At 45.3% G+C, this 19,145-nt stretch overlaps 1 protein-coding gene across 2 annotated transcripts in view; it reads right to left on the bottom strand.

Moving 5' to 3' along the window:
* Positions 1–1,506: 1,506 nt before the first annotated feature.
* The window catches only part of EPB41L5 (erythrocyte membrane protein band 4.1 like 5), a 110,372-nt gene continuing 92,733 nt past the window's right edge, over positions 1,507–19,145 (bottom strand). For both annotated transcript variants that reach the window (XM_075933065.2, XM_075933066.2), the window contains exons 21-26: positions 18,212–18,322; positions 12,380–12,473; positions 10,788–10,865; positions 9,488–9,529; positions 8,906–9,033; positions 1,507–6,623 (exon numbers count right to left, since the gene is read on the bottom strand). In XM_075933065.2, the coding sequence (XP_075789180.2) occupies positions 6,566–6,623; positions 8,906–9,033; positions 9,488–9,529; positions 10,788–10,865; positions 12,380–12,473; positions 18,212–18,322 (511 nt within the window). In that variant the 3' untranslated portion in view covers positions 1,507–6,565. The remainder of the gene's footprint in view (positions 6,624–8,905; positions 9,034–9,487; positions 9,530–10,787; positions 10,866–12,379; positions 12,474–18,211; positions 18,323–19,145) is intronic.

Here is a 19,145-nt window from a genome sequence, read left to right as displayed (position 1 = left end):
TTTTAAGAGGGAACTGCTTAGAGTTAGTCAAAGGACAACACTACCTATATAGTATAAAATTACATTTTAGGGGCTCAGTGGTTGCAATTAATTAGTCAACATTAACAGCTATCAGCGTGTGAGGGAAAAAAATAGAATTTGCTCCTGTATCTTAGAAAACATTGAATTTTCAAGAGCAACCACTCTGTGTCTGTATTCAAGTAACGAACTTCCAACTGAGCTATACATTTAGGGACTGATAGGGTGTCTACTCCCACACAAGACCAAAAGGGATTCCAGGTGAGTCAATTCCACAGGCTATTTCTAGAGCAGTGGCCAAGGAACAGGGAATTGATTGGGCACAGACTCAGTTGGACAGAAACAGGAGAGGCGTGTGTAAATCCCAGCAGCTGGCAACAGAAAAAGGTTGTAGGGAAGTAAGCTGGAGTCAGGGGGCTGGTGAAGCCAGAAGAGACTTGGGAGAAAGCAGGAAGGCAGGTCCCAGCTGCTGAAGGAAGGGCTCCTGATCTGGAACTTGGAGTAGAGGGTAAGGATGTTAAATTGCAGTTAATTGACTGCTCAACTAGTTGATACTGGGGCTCTTGTACATTTCAAAGGAGGAATGCAGAACTCTGCGTGCAGCCCAGGGTCAGCGGGAAGTCCTCCTGACTCTGGGCTGCATGCAGGTGTGGCTTGCTTTGAAATGTGTAAGAATTCCCAGTGGGGGCTTTTGTGCATTTCAAAGCCACAGCGCCCTCATGTAGCCTGGGGTCAGCAGGGGACTCCCCAGCTGATTTCAGAGGGGGCAGTGCTGCTACTTTGAAGTACCCCTTCTCCCCCCTCCCCCTTTGCTGCCTCTGATGGGCGGAGGGCGGGGGGGGGGGGGGGGAGAAACTGATTAGTTGACTGACTCTCCGGTAAGCATTTGGAGAGTAGACTAGTCGTCAACATCCTTAGTAGAGGGCTGGCCCATATTCCCCTATCAGCCATGGAGGATTTGGCAGCAGCAGGCAGAGGCCAGTGGACTGCTTGATTGATTGTTGACTTTGTTGTTCCCACCCCCATTTAAAAATCTGGCACTTAATGCTCTGACTTATCCATGTTTTAATGTGTCTGTCTTAAATTGCACTTTAGTTTTAGTCAAACAAGTCTGTGATGGGAGGGGGGGAGAAGAAGAGCAGGTCAGAGTCTTGTTTAGCAAAGTATGTGTTACATCTTCCATGAACAGAGTAGAGTATTTTCAAGCAGCACTCTCAAGGATGGGCTTCCACTAAGGCTTAATATTTAGGGAGAAAAATGTGGCTTACAGTGGGTAGGGCTAAAACTTCATTACAGACAAGAACCACAGCAAAGATGGAGTGTTTTCACAGTCCCAAGGTTTACCTACAAGTAGCTCTTTTGCTTTGGTTTCAACCCCAAATGAGTAATTTCCTACCCTGACTCTTCCTGCCCTGCTGGCATCACTTTAGCTGCCTCGCAATTCTGTGGAAGTGACGTTCGAAGGAAAGATGGCTCTGGCAGACCATGTTGCACAGATGTAATGTATTTAAGAGAAAACTACAGTAGCAACAATTCACAATTGAGTGGACTACAAATCACAGTTCTTGTTCCCATGTACAGACTCAATGCGAAACTCAGTGCAGTGCCTCTAATACAGTTACACAGTGGCTATCATCGTGAAGCAGGAGGGTGCACTTTATAAAAACAAATAAATTATACGTTGAGCTAGTGTCAAGCTTTACATATAAAATGTAAAAATACAACGGTTGGTGTGATTTTCAAGGGTAATTAGTTGTGTGTGTAGGAGGAAACCAAAGCAGCAAAGTGCTCAGCCAGAGAGTAAAATGGCTGGGAACATCAGACTCCTACAATGCCTGCTCTCCCCCTCATTTGATGGTGCTTCAGCACTTGAACTGAAGGGGAATATTTTGATGCCCAGTGTCCCAATGCTCTAGATCACAGGTCTCAAATGCAGACTAACTGCCTGCCTGCTTTCTAACCATAAAATCCTAGTATGCCTACGAAAGTCATTTAACTTCAACTCAGTTGAGTGAGCAGGCCTGTAATTAGAGTCCTAAGAAAGGTTCAAATTGAATGAGGATTATTCTGGGCCAGAAAACCACTCCCATGGTTTAGCAGACAGCAATGTATGTCTGAGCTTGTCACATCTTCAAATGGCTGTTGTGTTAGAAATTTTTAAACATGCATCTGTTGGGTCTTCTTATGTGACCTAAGCACTCTGCTACTCTTAGTGTTGCAAGCATAACCCAGTTTAACAAAGGCCATTAACAAGAATTTTTTTGGCTACAAATTTACTGTTGTCCAGCTACCTATGGAAAGCCTTGGGTGGGATTGTGTGGTGCTAACAGAGCTGGGTGCTAATCCAAGAAGTTCTTATAAAACATCTCCTATGACATGACAAGCTGAACCTTAAATGCTATTGGCCAAAAGACACAGGTGCTAGCTCAATGTCCTAACTTGTACTGATGGAAATATAAGTTTGCTACATGACAACATAGGCCTGTACTTCTTGCTAAGGGGAAGGATGACCATGTAGTACAGCATATCTCCTGCAAGAGTTTACAATGGGCTAGAGATAAAGTGGTGTGTGCAGCAAGAGGAGAACTAGACTGAAAGGAGGAGGTTTGTGGAAAGAACTCCACATTTAAACTGGAGTATTATCCAGAGTTTCTTTCCTGGAGCAGCAAGTTTTTCCCTTCCCAAGTTACTTGATCAGAAAATGTGTCCAAAATAAAGTCCTACTGTGCTACATAGGCTAATGCTTATATTTATAGAAATTCATACATACATCTGTACTGCAACTGCCTGTCCTACTAATTAGAGCCATATTCCTTTTGGTCTCCAAGATCCTGCACTCTAAATCTTATGCTGTATGTATATGGCATAACACAGAATATGATGTAAGTAGCTATGGAATTCACTATATAAGCATTTCAATGGAAATTACTAAATATTTTAGACTTCAACCTGCTTCTGTAGTGCTCATCAAAAGATCAGCGCTGGAGCTTCAAGAGCCATCACTTCTAATAAGGTTAATTTCTATTTACATTCCATGATCAAGGTGGTCATGTGGTCCAGCCATACTTCTGCAATGTTTTTACAATAGTCACATTTTAACAGCAAAGTGTTTTACTAAACCCTGTTTCATATCTAGAAACTAAAGACCAACACAGTAAAGGGGGAAGAGGTAAAATGTAACATTTAATGAATGGAATTAAAAATTAGTAAAGTAAGTGTGTGTGTGTTGGGGGGGGAGGGGATTAAAATCCTTGCTCCCTTTAAGTTGGCAGGAATTTAGCCATTGACTTCAGTGGGGCCAAAATTTCATCCCAAATACCTGAAGCTGAACACCCAAAAATCCAAGCATCTAAACTCACTAACTACTTTGGGGAAAACCCCTGCCACAGTACTGAGGGCTTTAAAAGATCACACGAATTAATTCAGGTTTTTGCCACTTTAAGTTATTTAGATTTAGGGCCACAATACTTTCACCACCATGTATAATTTACTGGGCACAGATCACTAGGGAAGGATTGCACATCATATGCATAGGGCCCTACCAAATTCACTGCCAAAAAACCATACTGGACCATGAATTCTGGTCTTGTGTATGCTTTTGTCCTATACTGTACAAATTTCACAGGGGAACCCAGCATTTCTCAAATTGACATCCTGATCCAAAAAGAGGTTACAGGGGGGTTGGGTGGGAGGAGGGTGCACCAGGTTATTTTGGGGGGGGGAGGGGTGTTGCAGTACTAGCACCCTAACTTCAGCATGGTCTTCAGACCTGGGCGGCCAGAGGGCAGCAGCTATTGTCTGGGTGCCCAGCTCTGAAGGTGGTGCCCTTCCAGCAGCAGCACTGTAGTAAGGGTGGCAATACCATACCATGCCATCCTTATTTCTGCACTGCTGCTGGTAGCAGCTCTGAAGGCAGAGCTGGCTTCCTGGCCAGCAGGCGCTGCTCTCTGACAGCTTAGCTCTGAAGGGAATGCCACCAGCAGCAGTGCCAAAGGGAAGCAATACCACAGCTCCCAACTCCTTTTTGGGTAAGGAGCCCTAAAATTATAACACCATAAAGTTTTGGACTTAAATATCTGAAAAAAATGTACAGTTGTTAAAATCCTATGACTGAAATAGACCATAATGCTCTGTGAATTTGGCAGGGCCCTAGCTACAAACTATGCTTCACTATTTTATTTTCGTAAGAGGTGCCTGAGGCAAGCACACAGTTCACTTCAACCTGCTGCATCAACTAACAAACTGGTCTTAAATTAAAATTCTGACCTCACCAACAGATCTCTCAGGCAGGTGAAGCTGCTGAGCAAATGGTTTAACAGGAAGTGCCACGTTTCTCCGTCACAGTAATGGCTTTGTTCCTGCAGCAACCTTTTTGGGCAAGTGTATTAATCCAGACTAAAATCTGAGCCAGAAAGCCACATGCATCCTAAACTGCAGCAAAGCTTGGAAGGAGCAAACAATCCAAAGCTCTACTGCCGTGGGTACAGTTGAATGGGAGTGAGGGGAAGTTGTACTGGAGTCAGTGAGGACTCAATACCTCTCTCAATCAGTGCAGTAGAGTGTGTGGGAAAATCTGCAATACCAGTCACAGATCCCCGGCACTGGATCCTGTAGCACTGCCTGAGAACCACTGTCCACACACCATCACAGCCTGGTCTTCCAAGCCTCACGGCTACTCATGTTTTCTATACTTCTCTACACAAGGCCTTTGAGGTAAGGGAGGGGAAGAGACCGAGGAGTGGCCATGTAGGATCAGCAACTCCTTCCTTAACAAGATCACTCTCGATAAGGATCTTGCAGAACCAGCCATATTCAGCAGCAGAATTCTTATGCTGAGGGAAAAGCCAACCCACAGCTAACCCACTCTTGCATCCCACCACAGTGGCTTAGTCCAGTTTTTATTTTCCACATTTAGATAGGTGCAGAATTTAGTTAAAAGTTTAAAAACTTTCTTTAAAATGTTTCCACTAACACTAACTATCTGCATGTAAATATAAAACATGGCTCTACGCAGGGGCCAGCTTCTGGCCCCGTCACAAAAACAGAAGCCTAGTGCCCTTGCAATTTCAATTATGCATTCCTGTCAGTCTACACTAATGATAATGAAGGGTATCAATCTATGGTCCAACTAGGCTCCTTCTCCTTCCTTTGGCCTTGTGTTAATAATCTTCTATATCACTCATCACAGGACCTAAATGATGTCTGCTGGGAACCCTGCTGCCTGCAGCCCTAATAGTCTCTTCAAGCTGACCTACTGTTCATATCCTATTCCATGCTGGCTAGCAGATACTTTCACCATTGCTACAGGAAGGCCAGCACTTTGCAATGGGTAGTCTGGTCAACATTCTTGCTTAAACGCTCCGACCTTCCACCTACAGAAATGCTGGGGAACTGCCATTAGGAGACATTGGACCCTTGATCCTCTTTCTGTTCTCACCTGATCTCTTTCCATTCTTGCTCCCACCCACACCTGCTATCAAAGTTTAGAACAGAATGCAGGGGCCTATTAACTGTTCTGTTTGTGCCACTAACCAGTGAGTTGATTATTCCTAAACAACAGCAGCTGGAAACATGCACAGAACCAAGATCAACAGTGAAAAATCCCTTCTAGCCCTAAAAAAAAAATATATATAACAAATTAGAGAAGACCAGCCTGTAGAGTGTCCCCATGTTCATGCCCTTCATCCTTAGGTCTCTCTTTCTCATCCAAACTAGGGTGCATGTCTATGGCTTAAAATATATTTAAACAGGGTCGCTAAGTCTTCTAGGAAATGAAGATGTCTGGGACAAAATATGGGCCCTCCATACCTTTCTCTAGGAATGCTAAGCTGTTTGGCAGAAGAATTCTTCCCTTCTCTGACTATGAACAGCAGATGAAACGCAGTTATGAGGTAAAGGGGCACCCATGGGCTGGCTTTTCAGTTATTTCCAAGTTCTGTGAAGAGAAGATGCAAAGACTACAAAGAGGGTTAAGGCCAAGAAAACTTGTCCATGTTGATACAAAAGGAAACAAGCAGAGGGGACACACATACACAGAGAAAAGAACAGCCTTAACGGTATAAAACTGTCACCGTGACTATTAGCCACCATTTATATTAATGACCAGCAGGTGGCCCTAAAAGTTCTTCTAATTTCTCCAAGTGTCAAGTTATGAAGCCCTGAACCATGACTTTCCACAAAGCTAAGGGCTGATATCACAGTGGACACCTTCCATCTATGGAGCAGTAAAAGGTAAAGAGATTAAATCAAATATGGATAAAACCCTCCTAGATTTTGTTATTCATGCCCAGAACTGGTTCCAGTGTATGTTTCCATCTCAGAGAGAAGCTCATACTTCCTTGGAGCTTTAAGTCATAATTTACACTCAAATTCTAGCTCAACTGCAAATAAGGTGAGTTTCCCCTCCAGAGTCTCAGCAAAGCAGCTGATTGTTTGTGGCCACCATCCAGCAAGAGCTTAATTCCAGGAAGGTTCTTTCCAAGGGCTCCTTGAAGATGCTAGAAGATTGGAGTTTTCAGCAGATTGGAAACACTGAAGATCCTTCCTCTCAGAGTTCAGTGGTGAGTAAACATTTCGGCCTTATCGCAGGATCCTCCGTGATGGGGCTAGAGGGAAAAGCAAAGTGAAGATGCTGTAAATATGCTCTTCTGTGGAACAATCTGCTGGGAAGTATGCAGGATGCTACTACTAGGGCAAAGACCATGAGTTTAGCTGGGTCCCAACAAACTATATGACAGCTGGAGCGTAAGCGCGCACAGCTATGGAGGAGAAAAGGACACAGTCTGCTGCCTAGAGTACACCCAGTAACTAGCCTACATGCTCGACTGCTCAAGAGCAAAGTGCAGAAGAACAATTAGCAGTTGGTATGTTTACACTGCCCATGTTACAGCACTAGGATATGGGCAGTGTAGTCACACTAATCGCTGGGGAGAGCTCTCCTGGGAATAAAGCACCGTCTATACTGGTGCTTTTCAACACTAAAAGTATTGCTTAGGGGGTGTTTTTTCACACCCGCGAATGACTAAAGTCTCCAATCTCCTTTTCCTCCACTGGGGCGGGGGGGGGGGGGGAGGGGGGCAGAGAGAGAGAGAGAGAGAGAACATGGCATGTTATTAATCTGGAATCAAAGGAGTTTTCTTTGGCATAAAGCAGGGGTGGGCAATAATTTTTAATGGGAGGCCACTAAGATTTTGTTAAGTGGTCAAGGGCCACACTTCTATGGAGGAGGAGCAGAGCCTGGGGTGGCAGGTGAGGTGCAGAAGGGAGCTGGAGATAGAGGACTGGGGTGAAGGAGGGGGTGTGGTGTCTAAGGGAATTTGGGTGAAGGAGGGGGTTATGATCTGGAGCAGGAGCTTGGGGTGCAGGGGTCTAGGAGGAGGTATGGGTGCAGGAGAGGAGTCTAGCCTGCAGGATGGGGTAGGAGAGGAGTCTAGCCTGCAGGAGGGGGTAGAAGAGGGTGCAGGGTCTGGCAGGGAGTTGTGACCTGGAGGAGATGGGGAGAGGGGATACAGAGGGTTTGGGTGGTGACCTAAGGCCCGAGGGGGCAGTGATCAGGGGCAGGTAGTTGGGGGAGAGAGAGGAAGAGGGGTGCCAGAGGCAGGCTGTGGCTCAGAGACAATCTTAGGTGGTTCCCAGCCAGCAGCCCAGCAGGAACCCGAGACAGCCTCCGCCTGTCTACTACACATGGCTCTGCTCCAGCCTGGGAAGGAGGGAGAAAGGAGGCTTCGCTCTGCCCCTGCCTCCAGTAAAATTTCTCAGATCTTATTGGCCAGAAACTTGCCAATGGGAGCTGAAGGATTTTGCTGGGGGCAGGGACAGCACACAGATTCACTCATCCGTCCCCAGCTTGCAGAGCAACCAGCAGTCAGCTGTTTAAAACAGCATGAGCTGCTGTGTAGTAAGGGTGCTGGCGAGGTGGCCATGGATCCAGAGGGTTGGTGGGCCAAATCTGGCCCTGCTAGCCACCTCTTGCCTACCCCTGATGTAAATAAATAAATAACCTTATTTAGTCAGCATTACCCATGGTCAGAGCAAAATATTCAGTTTATTACAAAACATTTTCAAGGGTGGGTAGACAGACACTATCGGGAGCAGAATGGCAATATAGGAATTCTTTTTTAAAGGTCAAAAGCATGGGGCTTTTACAAGTTTGATGATACTCAGCAGATTTTATTGCCTTGTAAATTGGAACAAGACAAAAATGAAGTCAAGGGCTAAAGAAAGTATAAACTCAGCTGAAAAATTTCCAGAAACAGTTCTGACCAAATATCTAATTATGCCATTTATGTTTCTTCTCATTTCCAAAATGTTTGTTTGGTATTTAATCTCTCTTTTTTTGGTGGGGGACCCATTTCAAATGTCCCTGTAAATGACGACGTGTTTGTCTTTGATGTCTTTGAGGTTTTTAAACCTGCTGGGTATGTTGTTCTATATTGGTCCACTGGGATGTGGAAGAGATTTCCAGAAATTCACAACTTCTGTTTCCTTTTTCATGCAGAGCTAACTAAATTGTTATGTTATTGGAAGACTTTATGATGACAGATTTACCTCTGAGCTCTCCAACTGCATTTCTGTTATTCGTTGTGCTTCACTTTCCTTGTCAGCATTTTAAAAATAAAGCTTTGTTTTTTGTATAGTGCTTTTCATCACTTGCTCTATCTACCTCTACACAAACTATAGACAGCAATTACTTAAACACAGCAGTGTAAGGTGAAATGAAACCATAGTACAGCCACAGTGCCCGGAAGCACAGGAGAGGAGGTGAAACATACCGTACCCAACTGCAGGAATGGACAGAATGTAACTACTCCAGCTGATATTTGAACAAGACAACATTCTCCCAACCTCCACCCAAGGCAACAGGCGACAGCTGGGGAAGAGCCCTTACCTTGCAAGAATTTCAGCTGTCTGCTGTGATGGAGAGCCAGCTGAGAGCGACAATGCTTCCGTGCTGCCTTTCACTGCCTTTAGAGCTAAAACATCATTCCCCAAAGGCCCGTTGGAAATCATTCCACTCTGAATTTGGGAGAATAGAACAGGAAACTAGGGTCAAAAGCACTGTGTTGAGGGGACAAGTACATTACCAGTAGTGCCTAAGGGTACGTCTAGACTACATGCCTCTTGTCGCCAGAGGCAAGTAGATTAGGCTACCAGACATAGTAAAATGATGCGGCGATTTAAATAATCACGCTTCATTTAAATTTACATGGCTGCGGCGCAGAGCCGACAAACAGCTGGTCAGTTTCACCACCTGGATCCCAACAGCCCAATATTAATGAATATGGCTTTTGAACAGGGTGGGAAGGATGATTAAATCTCAAAATCCATTTTGAGATCTTTCTAAACAAGCTGTGCCAAAAAATAGCTGCCTGTATAAAATTTGACACAAAACTAAACTACTTTTGAGAACATACCATTAAATCTCCACTCTGAATTTCAAATAAACAAAAAGTATGTTTGAATAACTCACTGGCACGATCCACCTGGGTGTAACTGTGGGCTGGGAAGACACCTGCCAAAGGAAAATCAACATGCTGGAAAAGTTTCAATGATATGCAAAATGCTTTCGAAACATTGTTTCTTCAAAACAATTTTTGAGTCAAAAGTTAATTTGCTGCTAGCAGCATTGTCATGCTTTTATATCTCGTCAGCCTGCACCATTGCTAAGGGCTTTGAATCAAGATGCTTGTAAGAGTGATGGACTCTAAATAGGATGTGTGTCTGCAGGCTGCGTGGCTCATAATTGATTAGTGCAGTGGCCAGCTGTGATTCAGCACATAGCTGCCTTGCAATAACCAGTTTAGCCCACTGCTTTTTGAGGTGTGGATCAGACCCCTTTTCTACACCTGGTTTGGCAGATCATCCTCCTCTCCCCCCCCCCCCCCCCCGTGCAATACAGACATTGCAGAGTACACTGCCCTGGGTGCTGCTTTGGGAGCATGCCTTCCCTATCCCTGCTGTGGACAGAAAGCTGCTACAAACTAAACTATGATACTTGTAACCAAGTCAGGTGACATCGCTGCTGGTTCACAGCCAGACCCACTGATGGAGGGAGGAATGAGTTAACTACCCCTGGGCCCAGCGATTCAAAAGGGCCTAGGGCTCCCAGCTGCTGCTGCTGCTACTGCACAGGCCCTTTAAACAGGAGTCGCCTGAGGCTGGCTGCAGCAGCTGGCGCCCCACGTGGGGCGTGCGATCGGCGACCCTGCCTGCAGGGCCATCAATGGCCTGACGTCATCAGCGGGCGCCCTGTGACATCATCATCGGGCGACCCGGGCGGCAGCGCCCTAGGAGGTGGCCAAGTCCGCCTATAGCCATGGGCCGCCCCTGCCTTTAAGTCACCACTGGAGCACCGCACAACATGCTTTGCGTGGCTCTGAGGGCCGGAGGAGGGGGTGGCGCTGTAGTCTGGGTGGTACTGAGAGCTGGCTGTCCCTGACCCCGCCCCTTCATCCTGAACCCCTTCCAGGAGCACAGAACTGCCCCTTCACCTTTCCCAAAGACCCAGCATGGCTGTCGGCTCCCCTATTCATATCCATAATGTGGAGAGTATCCATATAAACCCCCAACAGGTCAGAGCAGTCACCTAAGGCTCATTTGGATTGTTATTAGACCAGCAGCCATGAAATTGCTGCTACATCTCTCACAAATCCAATGGACAGATGCCAAATGACCAGTTATCTATAAAGAGATTACATTTTCCTTTATAAATAGTCAACAGTTGAATCAAATCTACGTTCTTTTTACAAAATTGCTTTTGAAACAGTTACCCGAGGAACGGCTTCTGTAAAGTCAATTAGATTCTCCGCCAGTGATATTAACGAAACATCAAGGTCATCTGGACTGCTCTGTAAAATAACCCATTATTATTATTATTATTATTATTATTATTAATATAATATAGTAGCCCAGTGTCTGAAATGCTGGCTGTTCCCTCTGGGGGGGCGTGGTTGCCTGAAATGCTGGCTGTTCCCTCTGGGGGGCGTGGTTGCTGAAATGCTGGCTGTTCCCTCTGGGGGGCGTGGTTGCCTGAAATGCTGGCTGTTCCCTCTGGGGGGCGTGGTTGCCTGAAATGCTGGCTGTTCCCTCTGGGGGGCGTGGTTGCCTGAAATGCCGGCTGTTCCCTCTGGGAGGCCCGTGCTGCATGGGGAGCGCAGGGCCCAAACAGCCACTTGCGCTGCTTGCTCCCCGCGGTGGCCCAGCTGAGCGGCGCAGAAGTCAGCCAAGCGCCACAGCGGGAAGCGAAGGGGGACGGGGCGGTGACGTGCGGCGTTACAGCGGCTCCAGGCCCTGCCCCCTGGACGTGAACGTCATGCAGCACGGAGAGTGCGGCGCTCAAACGACCATTTGGGCTCTGCAGTCCCCTGAGTGAGAGGCAGGAGGGAGAGGAGAAGAGTAAGAGAGAGACAGAGAGAGAGACCGGAGGCTCAGGAGAGAAAACCTACGTGGAGGAGAGACCTGAAAATCCCGTCTTATGATAGGCTAATTGGCTAGTTATTAATTAAATCCCCATTAGTCACAAGATGGAGTATGCTAGTGGTTTCTTGATTTCTGAGCACCGTCTTCAATTAACAGTCCCATTGCCAGGCCTGAGTTTTGTTAATTTTTAAACAGAAAAGATTATCATCAAATGGTCTTTACTAACATGCTCTTCTATTCTCAGCTCCCCAGCCTAGGTATTGTGCTCACTGATTTTACACCCACGTTGCTGTGTAGATGTAAAATCATCCACAGCACTTGTGGATAATACAATAGTTTAAGTGGAGTCTCTGGATTAAGGATCTATACTTGGGAAAAGCAGATGTAGCTGTGCACGGAAATTGGCAGCATAATATTGGTTAGAGGCCAGCTGCTAATAAGTCCTCTGTAATGAGAATTCAGAATCACATACAAAGCCCCTTAACCTAATGTAATATCACAGGAATCCCATGTCACTGTCATTTAATTATCTCAAGATGGAAACACAGTGCTCACTATGTCAAAAATCTAAGTAACAAACACTCCAGACCCCAACCCTGCCTTTACTATTGACTTCAGTGTGAGGTGCACATGTGCATTCAAATGGTAGAATTTCACGTTTAGTATTTGTTCCTAGAGACACCAAAACCATCGGATAAAAACAGATTCATTCAGGCGATGAGCTGGCCAGCCAGTTTAGAAAATACTGGCTAGACAACACAAAGGGACATAGCCCAGAGTGGGGTTTAAAATGGGGTCACAATTTGGTAAAAGTGTGAGACAAGTATGCTGCTGTAAAGTTTAATATTTGCACAGAGCCATTCCTTTTGTATTAAACTGATAAGTGTCAGTGCTTTAGTGTGAAATGAAGAGCTGCACACGTGGACAAACAGCTGGTGCAAACCTTTAAAACTGCAATCTCCTCTGCGGAAGCCAGAATAACTGGAATCGGTGATTCTTCAGGACCAGAGGTGGCATTATCTTCCTCTAGTGCATGCCTGAAAGAAGAAAACATTCTCATCCCACCACAGAGGCTGTGTGAAATAATCAGCACTGCTTTTATGACAGCTTAGCCTGGAAACACAACAAATCAATATAGAGCAAGGAGGAAATTCATGTACATGAAGAAAGATGCTGATGTGATTGCCAAGTGACCTGTAGCCACCTCAGTACTGGCCACTGTAGTCTAGTGCTATGTGGCATAGATTCCTGAAAGCCTAAGTACTACAGACATCCCAGGCAGCAAACAGTATCCTCCCAGAGGAGATTTTTTGCAGTGCCCATCTCAAGCTTGCATACAGAGATGAAGCAGTTACCCACCTTGTGCAGTTAACGATGATTCTTCAAGGTGTCCCCCCATGGGCGCTCGACTGTAGGTGTGCTTGCGCGTTCCCATGCTGCTGATTGGAGAATTTCAGTAACTGTGTCTGTTTGGCCTGTATACCCAATGTCCCCATCCCCACCTTCTGCTCTGCCACAACGCTAACGAGTGTTACGCAGGCAAACCCTCCGCAGTTCCCTGTCTACAATAGAGTTTGAGAGGAGAACTCTGAAATAGAGTGAAGGAGGAGGGGGTCAGGAAGCACCCACTGAGGGACATACCTCAAAGAACCATTGTTACTGCACAAGGTGAGTAACTTCCACTTCTTTATGTTGTGTCCCTATGGGCGCTCCACTGTAGATGAGTCCTGAGCAATGTCTCCTACTGGAGATCGGGGCTTCAGAGTTGAGCCTTTTATGGATGAGAGTATCGGGGAGCTGAATCTGGCGTCTGCAGCGGAGTGCCTCAGGATGGCACAGAGCTCTTAAAGGTATGCGCAGGTGCTTGGGTAGCCATTCTGCAGATTTCTGATACAGGGACACCCTTGAAGAATGCAACAGGTGAGGAAGTCTATCTAGCAAGCACACGTGTATTATAGACAGAGGTGCTAAATTGCAAATCCAATAAGAGTTTGATACAATTTGAGACCCATTGAGAGAATCTTTGAGCTGAAAACACTATGCTCTTAGTCCTATCTGCAAGGGAGAGGACGAACCTAGCAGATTTTCCAAAAGCTTTTGTCCTGTCCAAATACAAGGCCAAGATTCTCCTTATGTCGAGGAAGAAGATGGCTTCCCTATTATCCTGGTGAAACTTGGGTTAAAAGTGAATGAGTTGGTTCATGTGAATTTGGATGTCACATTGAGTGTGAACTTTTAGATGTGGTCTGAGCATGACTGTCAGGGAAAAACACTGTGAAGGGGAGATGCACAATCAGAGCTGCTATCTTCTCCATCATTCTTGTTGAGGCAATGGTGATTAGAAATGCTGTCTTCATGGAAAGGTGAGACGGAGATCAAGTAGCCACAGGTTCAGAGGGCAGGCTTGTCAGCCATTTGAATACTAAATGAAGATCCCATTGTGGGATAGGAAGTCTGGGTTGGAGGAAGAACTTCACTATGCCTTTGAGGAACCTCTGTGTATTCGGGGGGGGAAAAAATTGAGCACCCCGTCTATCTGTTGGTAAAAAGGTTTCTGTGCTTGTTTCATTTAAATTAAGATGGTTAAAAGCAGCATTTTCCTTCACCATAGTAAAATTTCAAAACTGTATTAAACCACTGTTCAGTTGAAAACCTGAAAGTACCACCCTAATGCTTTGTTCAGAGTTACAAACCATCTCCATCCACCATAATGCTTTGTTCAGAGTTATGAACAACCTCCATTCCTGAGACATTCATAACACTGAGGTTCTACTGATCTGGAAAAGAGGGCAGGCAGTGAGGCAGAAAAATCTGCAGATGGCTATTCTGCATAACTGTGTCAAGTCTAAAGACATCTGTCAGGAACTTTAGAGTGACCTAAGTAAGGTGAATAGGCAACATCGATGGCAAATGAAGCCCAGTGTTAATAAATGCAAATTAATTAACATTAAAAGGGAAAAATTATCTACTTGGACTCCTTACAGTATTCCAAATTAACTGCATCAACTCAGGAAAGAGACTTGGATGTCACTGTGAACCCAATGAAGACCTCAGCTTATGATGAAAAAGCAAACAAGGATGCACAAGTAGTAGCATAGAGAATAAAAAGATTATAATACTTAGTTTTGTGTGGAATACAGCGTGCACCCCCTCTCACAAAGGATATTGCAGAATTAAAGGGTTCATAGAAACAGCCACAAAAACGATCAACGACATGGATACACACTTATGAACGAGTTTGAAAAGACAGATTTGTTTGCCTTACAAGAGAGGCAAATAAAAGGGGATGTAATAAAACAAGGAGTGCTCTAGAAGACAGATCGGAAATTTCAGTTTTCATTGTTTCACAACACAAAACCACAGGAGTTAATGAAAGTGAAAGATGACATATTTCAAACTGATAAAAGGAAATACTTTTTAACACCACATGTAATGACTCTGGAACTCAATGCCACAGGATGCCACTAAGGATAAGAATTTACTAAGACCAGTCTACACAACAGATGTAAGAGAGTAGTCAATTAGTCAACTGCTTAAGCTTATCGGGTAGTCAAGTCGATTACTCACATTCTCCGCCGGCACCCCCGCACTTGGTGCCTCTATATTAGAGGTAGCAAGCGGGCAGAGGGGTGGGAGAGGAGGGCATCAGGAGCCAGTGTTGCCTCTATCAGAGGGGAGGAGGGGCAGGGAGAGGCTGCCAATCCAGGACCAAGTCCCACTGCAGCTCTGCAATTTAAAATGCAGTAGGAGGTGGGGGGGCATGATGTCCGGCTCTACTGCCTTTTAAATTGCAGCGTCTCAGTGGGGTTTGGTCCTGGCACAAACCAGGACTGAGCAGGACTGCCTTCCCCTATTGAGTAGCTGATAAACATTCTATTGACTATTGGTGCCCTCTGAGTTTGATTTAGTGAGTCTTACTAGACTTGCTAAATCGAATCCAGAAGATCCATCACAGCAATACTGATCTTCTGCAGAGTGAAGACATGGGCTAAGATTCAAAGAGAGATTGGACATTTATATGTTGATAAGAATTTCCAGAATTATTACAGTTAGTGCTAAGAGAAAATTTGGAATGGATATAAAACCATGGTGCTTCTGGATTTCGGCCAGTTTCTAAGGGATCAGAATGAGACCTTCATAGGTGGATTTGCCTATATCTGCTGACTGTGGGATTCTTGCACCTTTCTCTGAAAAATCTGGTACTGCCCACTGTCAGAGAGGATATTGGGCTAGACAGTTCATAGGACTGATCCAGACTAGCAATGAATATGTTCCTAAATGTTATTCGTACAACGAGAGAGTGCAGACAAACTGATTTAAGTATAGGAACAAAGACGACAAATCATCCTTGTCCCCTATGGAAATCTCATGATTATCTGCTCTCTCAGATTATATGATTTTCTGTTTCTGACATGTTGTGCTACTGACACCACGTCAGCAAGCTGAGCAAACACTCACCAGCTCTTTATGTTCGTGTTTGATAGGATTGGAAAAGACCTTCAGAAATTAAAGGCACTACAGGCAGTAAATCACAAACAATGCTAATTCTTCTCTGGGAACAAGAGATTAAGCAAAGGAAGAACCATGTGAATATATATTTTGCCCCTCAAATATATGTGCAATTATAGTATTTAGTCCATGCACAAGGGAAGTCTATCAAGGTAGCAGCTCAATAAATAACGTTATAAACTCCTCCTGAAAATCTTCATTGACACATTGATTTCCATGGAGGCTTTAGAGATGTGATTAGAATGAAGCTTGTGTACTAATGTGTCTCAGTATATCAACAGAACCATTTATAAAAATGACACCACCAAGATAAATACACTAGGGGCCAAATGCTGATGTTAGCGACACCTCTATTTTGAGAGCAGGATTCAGAGTAATCTAATTGGGGAAGAAACAATTACACATGTCACTAAAATTTAATGCACCTTTTCCATGATTGATGCTGTTTGCTTTTTTGCATTCCACACAGGAAGGATAGTTAAACTACAGGTTGGACCTCCCTAGTCCAGCACCATGGGGACTTGAGCTGTCCCAGACCAGGGAGTTTGCTGGACCAGAGGAGGTCAGTGCTCCCTTGCTGGCTGCCCCGCTCCCGGGCTCCTCTCCTTGAGGTTCCCTGCCCTGCCGCTGGCTCCCCTAACACTGGTCTGGCACAGCTCCCCTACCCTGCTTCCCCAGGCTCTCAGCAGTAACTGGTTGGCCACTGCCGGTCCTGCTGCTGTCGGGGATTCCCCAGCTGGAGCGCCCAGCTGTCCCACCCTCCTGCTAGGGCTGGCCCCACTGCTGCTGGGGATTCGGGACGCCCGCCTCCGCCAGCCCCACTTCAGCCGGGGAGTGGAGGGAGGCTGTTCCCTGGCAGAGGCTGCCCAATAACCCCGGCCCTGCTGCCTCTGGGGGTTTGCCAGGATTCCTGGCTGGGGCCGCCTGACCACAGGCAGCCCCACTGCAGCCAGGGGTTGCCCAGCTGTGGCTGAGACTCCTTAGTCACCTGTCCCTGCTAACGCCAGGGTTCTTGCTGAACAATGGATGTTGCCAGACTAGAGAGTCTCGGATTTGGGAGGTTCAACCTGTAGTAACTCTTAGCACAGGTGATGCTCTCCAGGTACTGGAGGCCAACTACTGTCAGAATTTAACTCAACTCTACTGGAGGAAAAAAGTGGTTTAGGCACTAGACTGGGAATCTGGGTTCTGTTCCCACTGTTACCGACATCATTACTCTGAGTGGCTCACATGCTATAGCCCTTAGTGCCAGAGAAAAGCCTGCAAATAAAACCAATAATGACTAGGGCTGTTGCTACACTTCAAAGGTGAAAGCACTGCAGGGACTCAAGCAGCTCCCCGCTGGCCCCGGGCTTCCTGCGGCGTTTCAAAGCGGCAGTGCCACATGGAGCCCAGGGTCAGCGGGACAGTCCCCAGATGGCTCAGGCTGCACACAGCATTTCAAGGTAGCAGCAGCGTCGTGTGGAGCCTGGGGTTTGGCCCCAGGCTCTACACGGCACTGCCGCTTTGAAGCACCCCCTCCTCTTTTTTGCCCCTCCTCCCCTTCTTGTCTCTTTCTGACAGAGGCAGCAAGGTTGGGGGGAGGGGAAGTGACTAGTTGACTAGCGTGTCAACTAGTTGTTCACATCCCTAATAATGGCCATGCTTAGCACTTGTCATCCATAGATCTCAAAGGACTTTACTATGGTGGGTAAGCATTCATCTCTATTTTACAGACAAACACTAAGGAAGAGAGGGTCAATGATCCAGGCCTTAACTCCAGAGTGGTGCTCATTTCTAGCTTAATTTCACTCTCTCATATATCCGTTCTGAGGCACTGCAGTTGCATTTAGATTCACACAGGAACAATTGCATTAAAATACCCTGTTCTCACAGTAATCTAAAATACCTCAAACACACTAGTATTTCTATTCTATTTAGGTATTTTTTCGACCACTTCCTTGATCAAATTCCTTTTAGCTACTTATTTGATTTTAAATAATTTAAGGGGTAATTTCATAGGCTAAAGGATAATGTTAAGAGCAATTATCTGCACATTCTGTGGTATTATTCTGCTCTGTTGCTATTTAATTTCATGCACTCTGAAGATCCTAATGAGTGTGTGTGAAAGAAGAGTCAGCAGATGAAGCCAGCCAAGCTTTTCTTCTCCTCCTCTTCCCGAGGTTTGACTGCTCCTTCTGCTAGCTAGCAGCTGTTTCTCATCTTTCCCAGGCTAATCTCAGAGCTGTTTCCTTATCCCGGTAACATTCCTTCCCAGAGCACTTACGGAAGGAAGGCATTTGAGGCAGGGATTTCTTTCAGCGCCTCTCTTGACTCCAGAAATACTGGGTTGGTGGGCAGCAGGCTGCTCTGTGCTTTCCCTGAGATCAGGCTGCTCCTGCAAAAAAAACCAGGTACAAATCCTCATTGCCAGTTCTTTATCCACCTATCAGGATGGAGATATTTTCTTCCCTGCTAAACTCTTGCCTAGAATTTGATTATGCAAGTGTACTGGGGCCTGTCACACAAATATCTCAAATAATTTGTCACAAAGTTATTACTTTAACCCTTTAACCTCTGTGTACCTAGTTCAAATCTAGCCATTCTGTGTGAAATGAGATGTTAGTTTCTTGCACACAGGCATTCACATGATTAAAAACTCCTTTGCTGGAACTCTGCGCAGTGTGGCCAAAAGGTAAGCCATTGAGACTAAATTATTCACTGTTCCCTGGAACAGAGTTGAAATATTCTAGTGGGGAAATGTGGAATATCATGCATAGTCCCTGCATGTACTGTGCTTGTTCCATGTATCACAATACAATTTCATTGTCTCAGACTGCCCATGTAGCAACTTTCAATATGATAAATTACCTTAAAAAAGATCCACGGGGTAGTCGAGTTAGTCTGTAACTGGAAAAACTTAAAAAACAACAAATAGTCTTGCAGCGCCTTAAGACTAACAAAACATGTAGAGATGGTATCCTGAGATTTCATGGGCACAACCCACGTCTTCAGATGAAGACATGAGTTGTGCCCACAAAAGCTCATGGTGCCATCTAGATTATTCATTGTTTTTTAAGTTTTTCCTAAAAAAGGTAATGTTATTGCTGGATTAAAGAGGAAAAAGATGGAAAGCTCAGATTATGAGTATATGAATTCTCACACATACCAAACAATACTTAGCAAGTACAGTGCATAGCGATGTTTATCTCTGAAGTGTT

This window comes from Pelodiscus sinensis, chromosome 7 (genome assembly GCF_052426305.1).
Source record: "Pelodiscus sinensis isolate ZL-2025 chromosome 7, ASM5242630v1, whole genome shotgun sequence".
In the NCBI taxonomy this organism is placed as follows: Eukaryota; Metazoa; Chordata; order Testudines; family Trionychidae; genus Pelodiscus; species Pelodiscus sinensis.
This window is presented reverse-complemented; position numbering and strand designations above follow the sequence as displayed.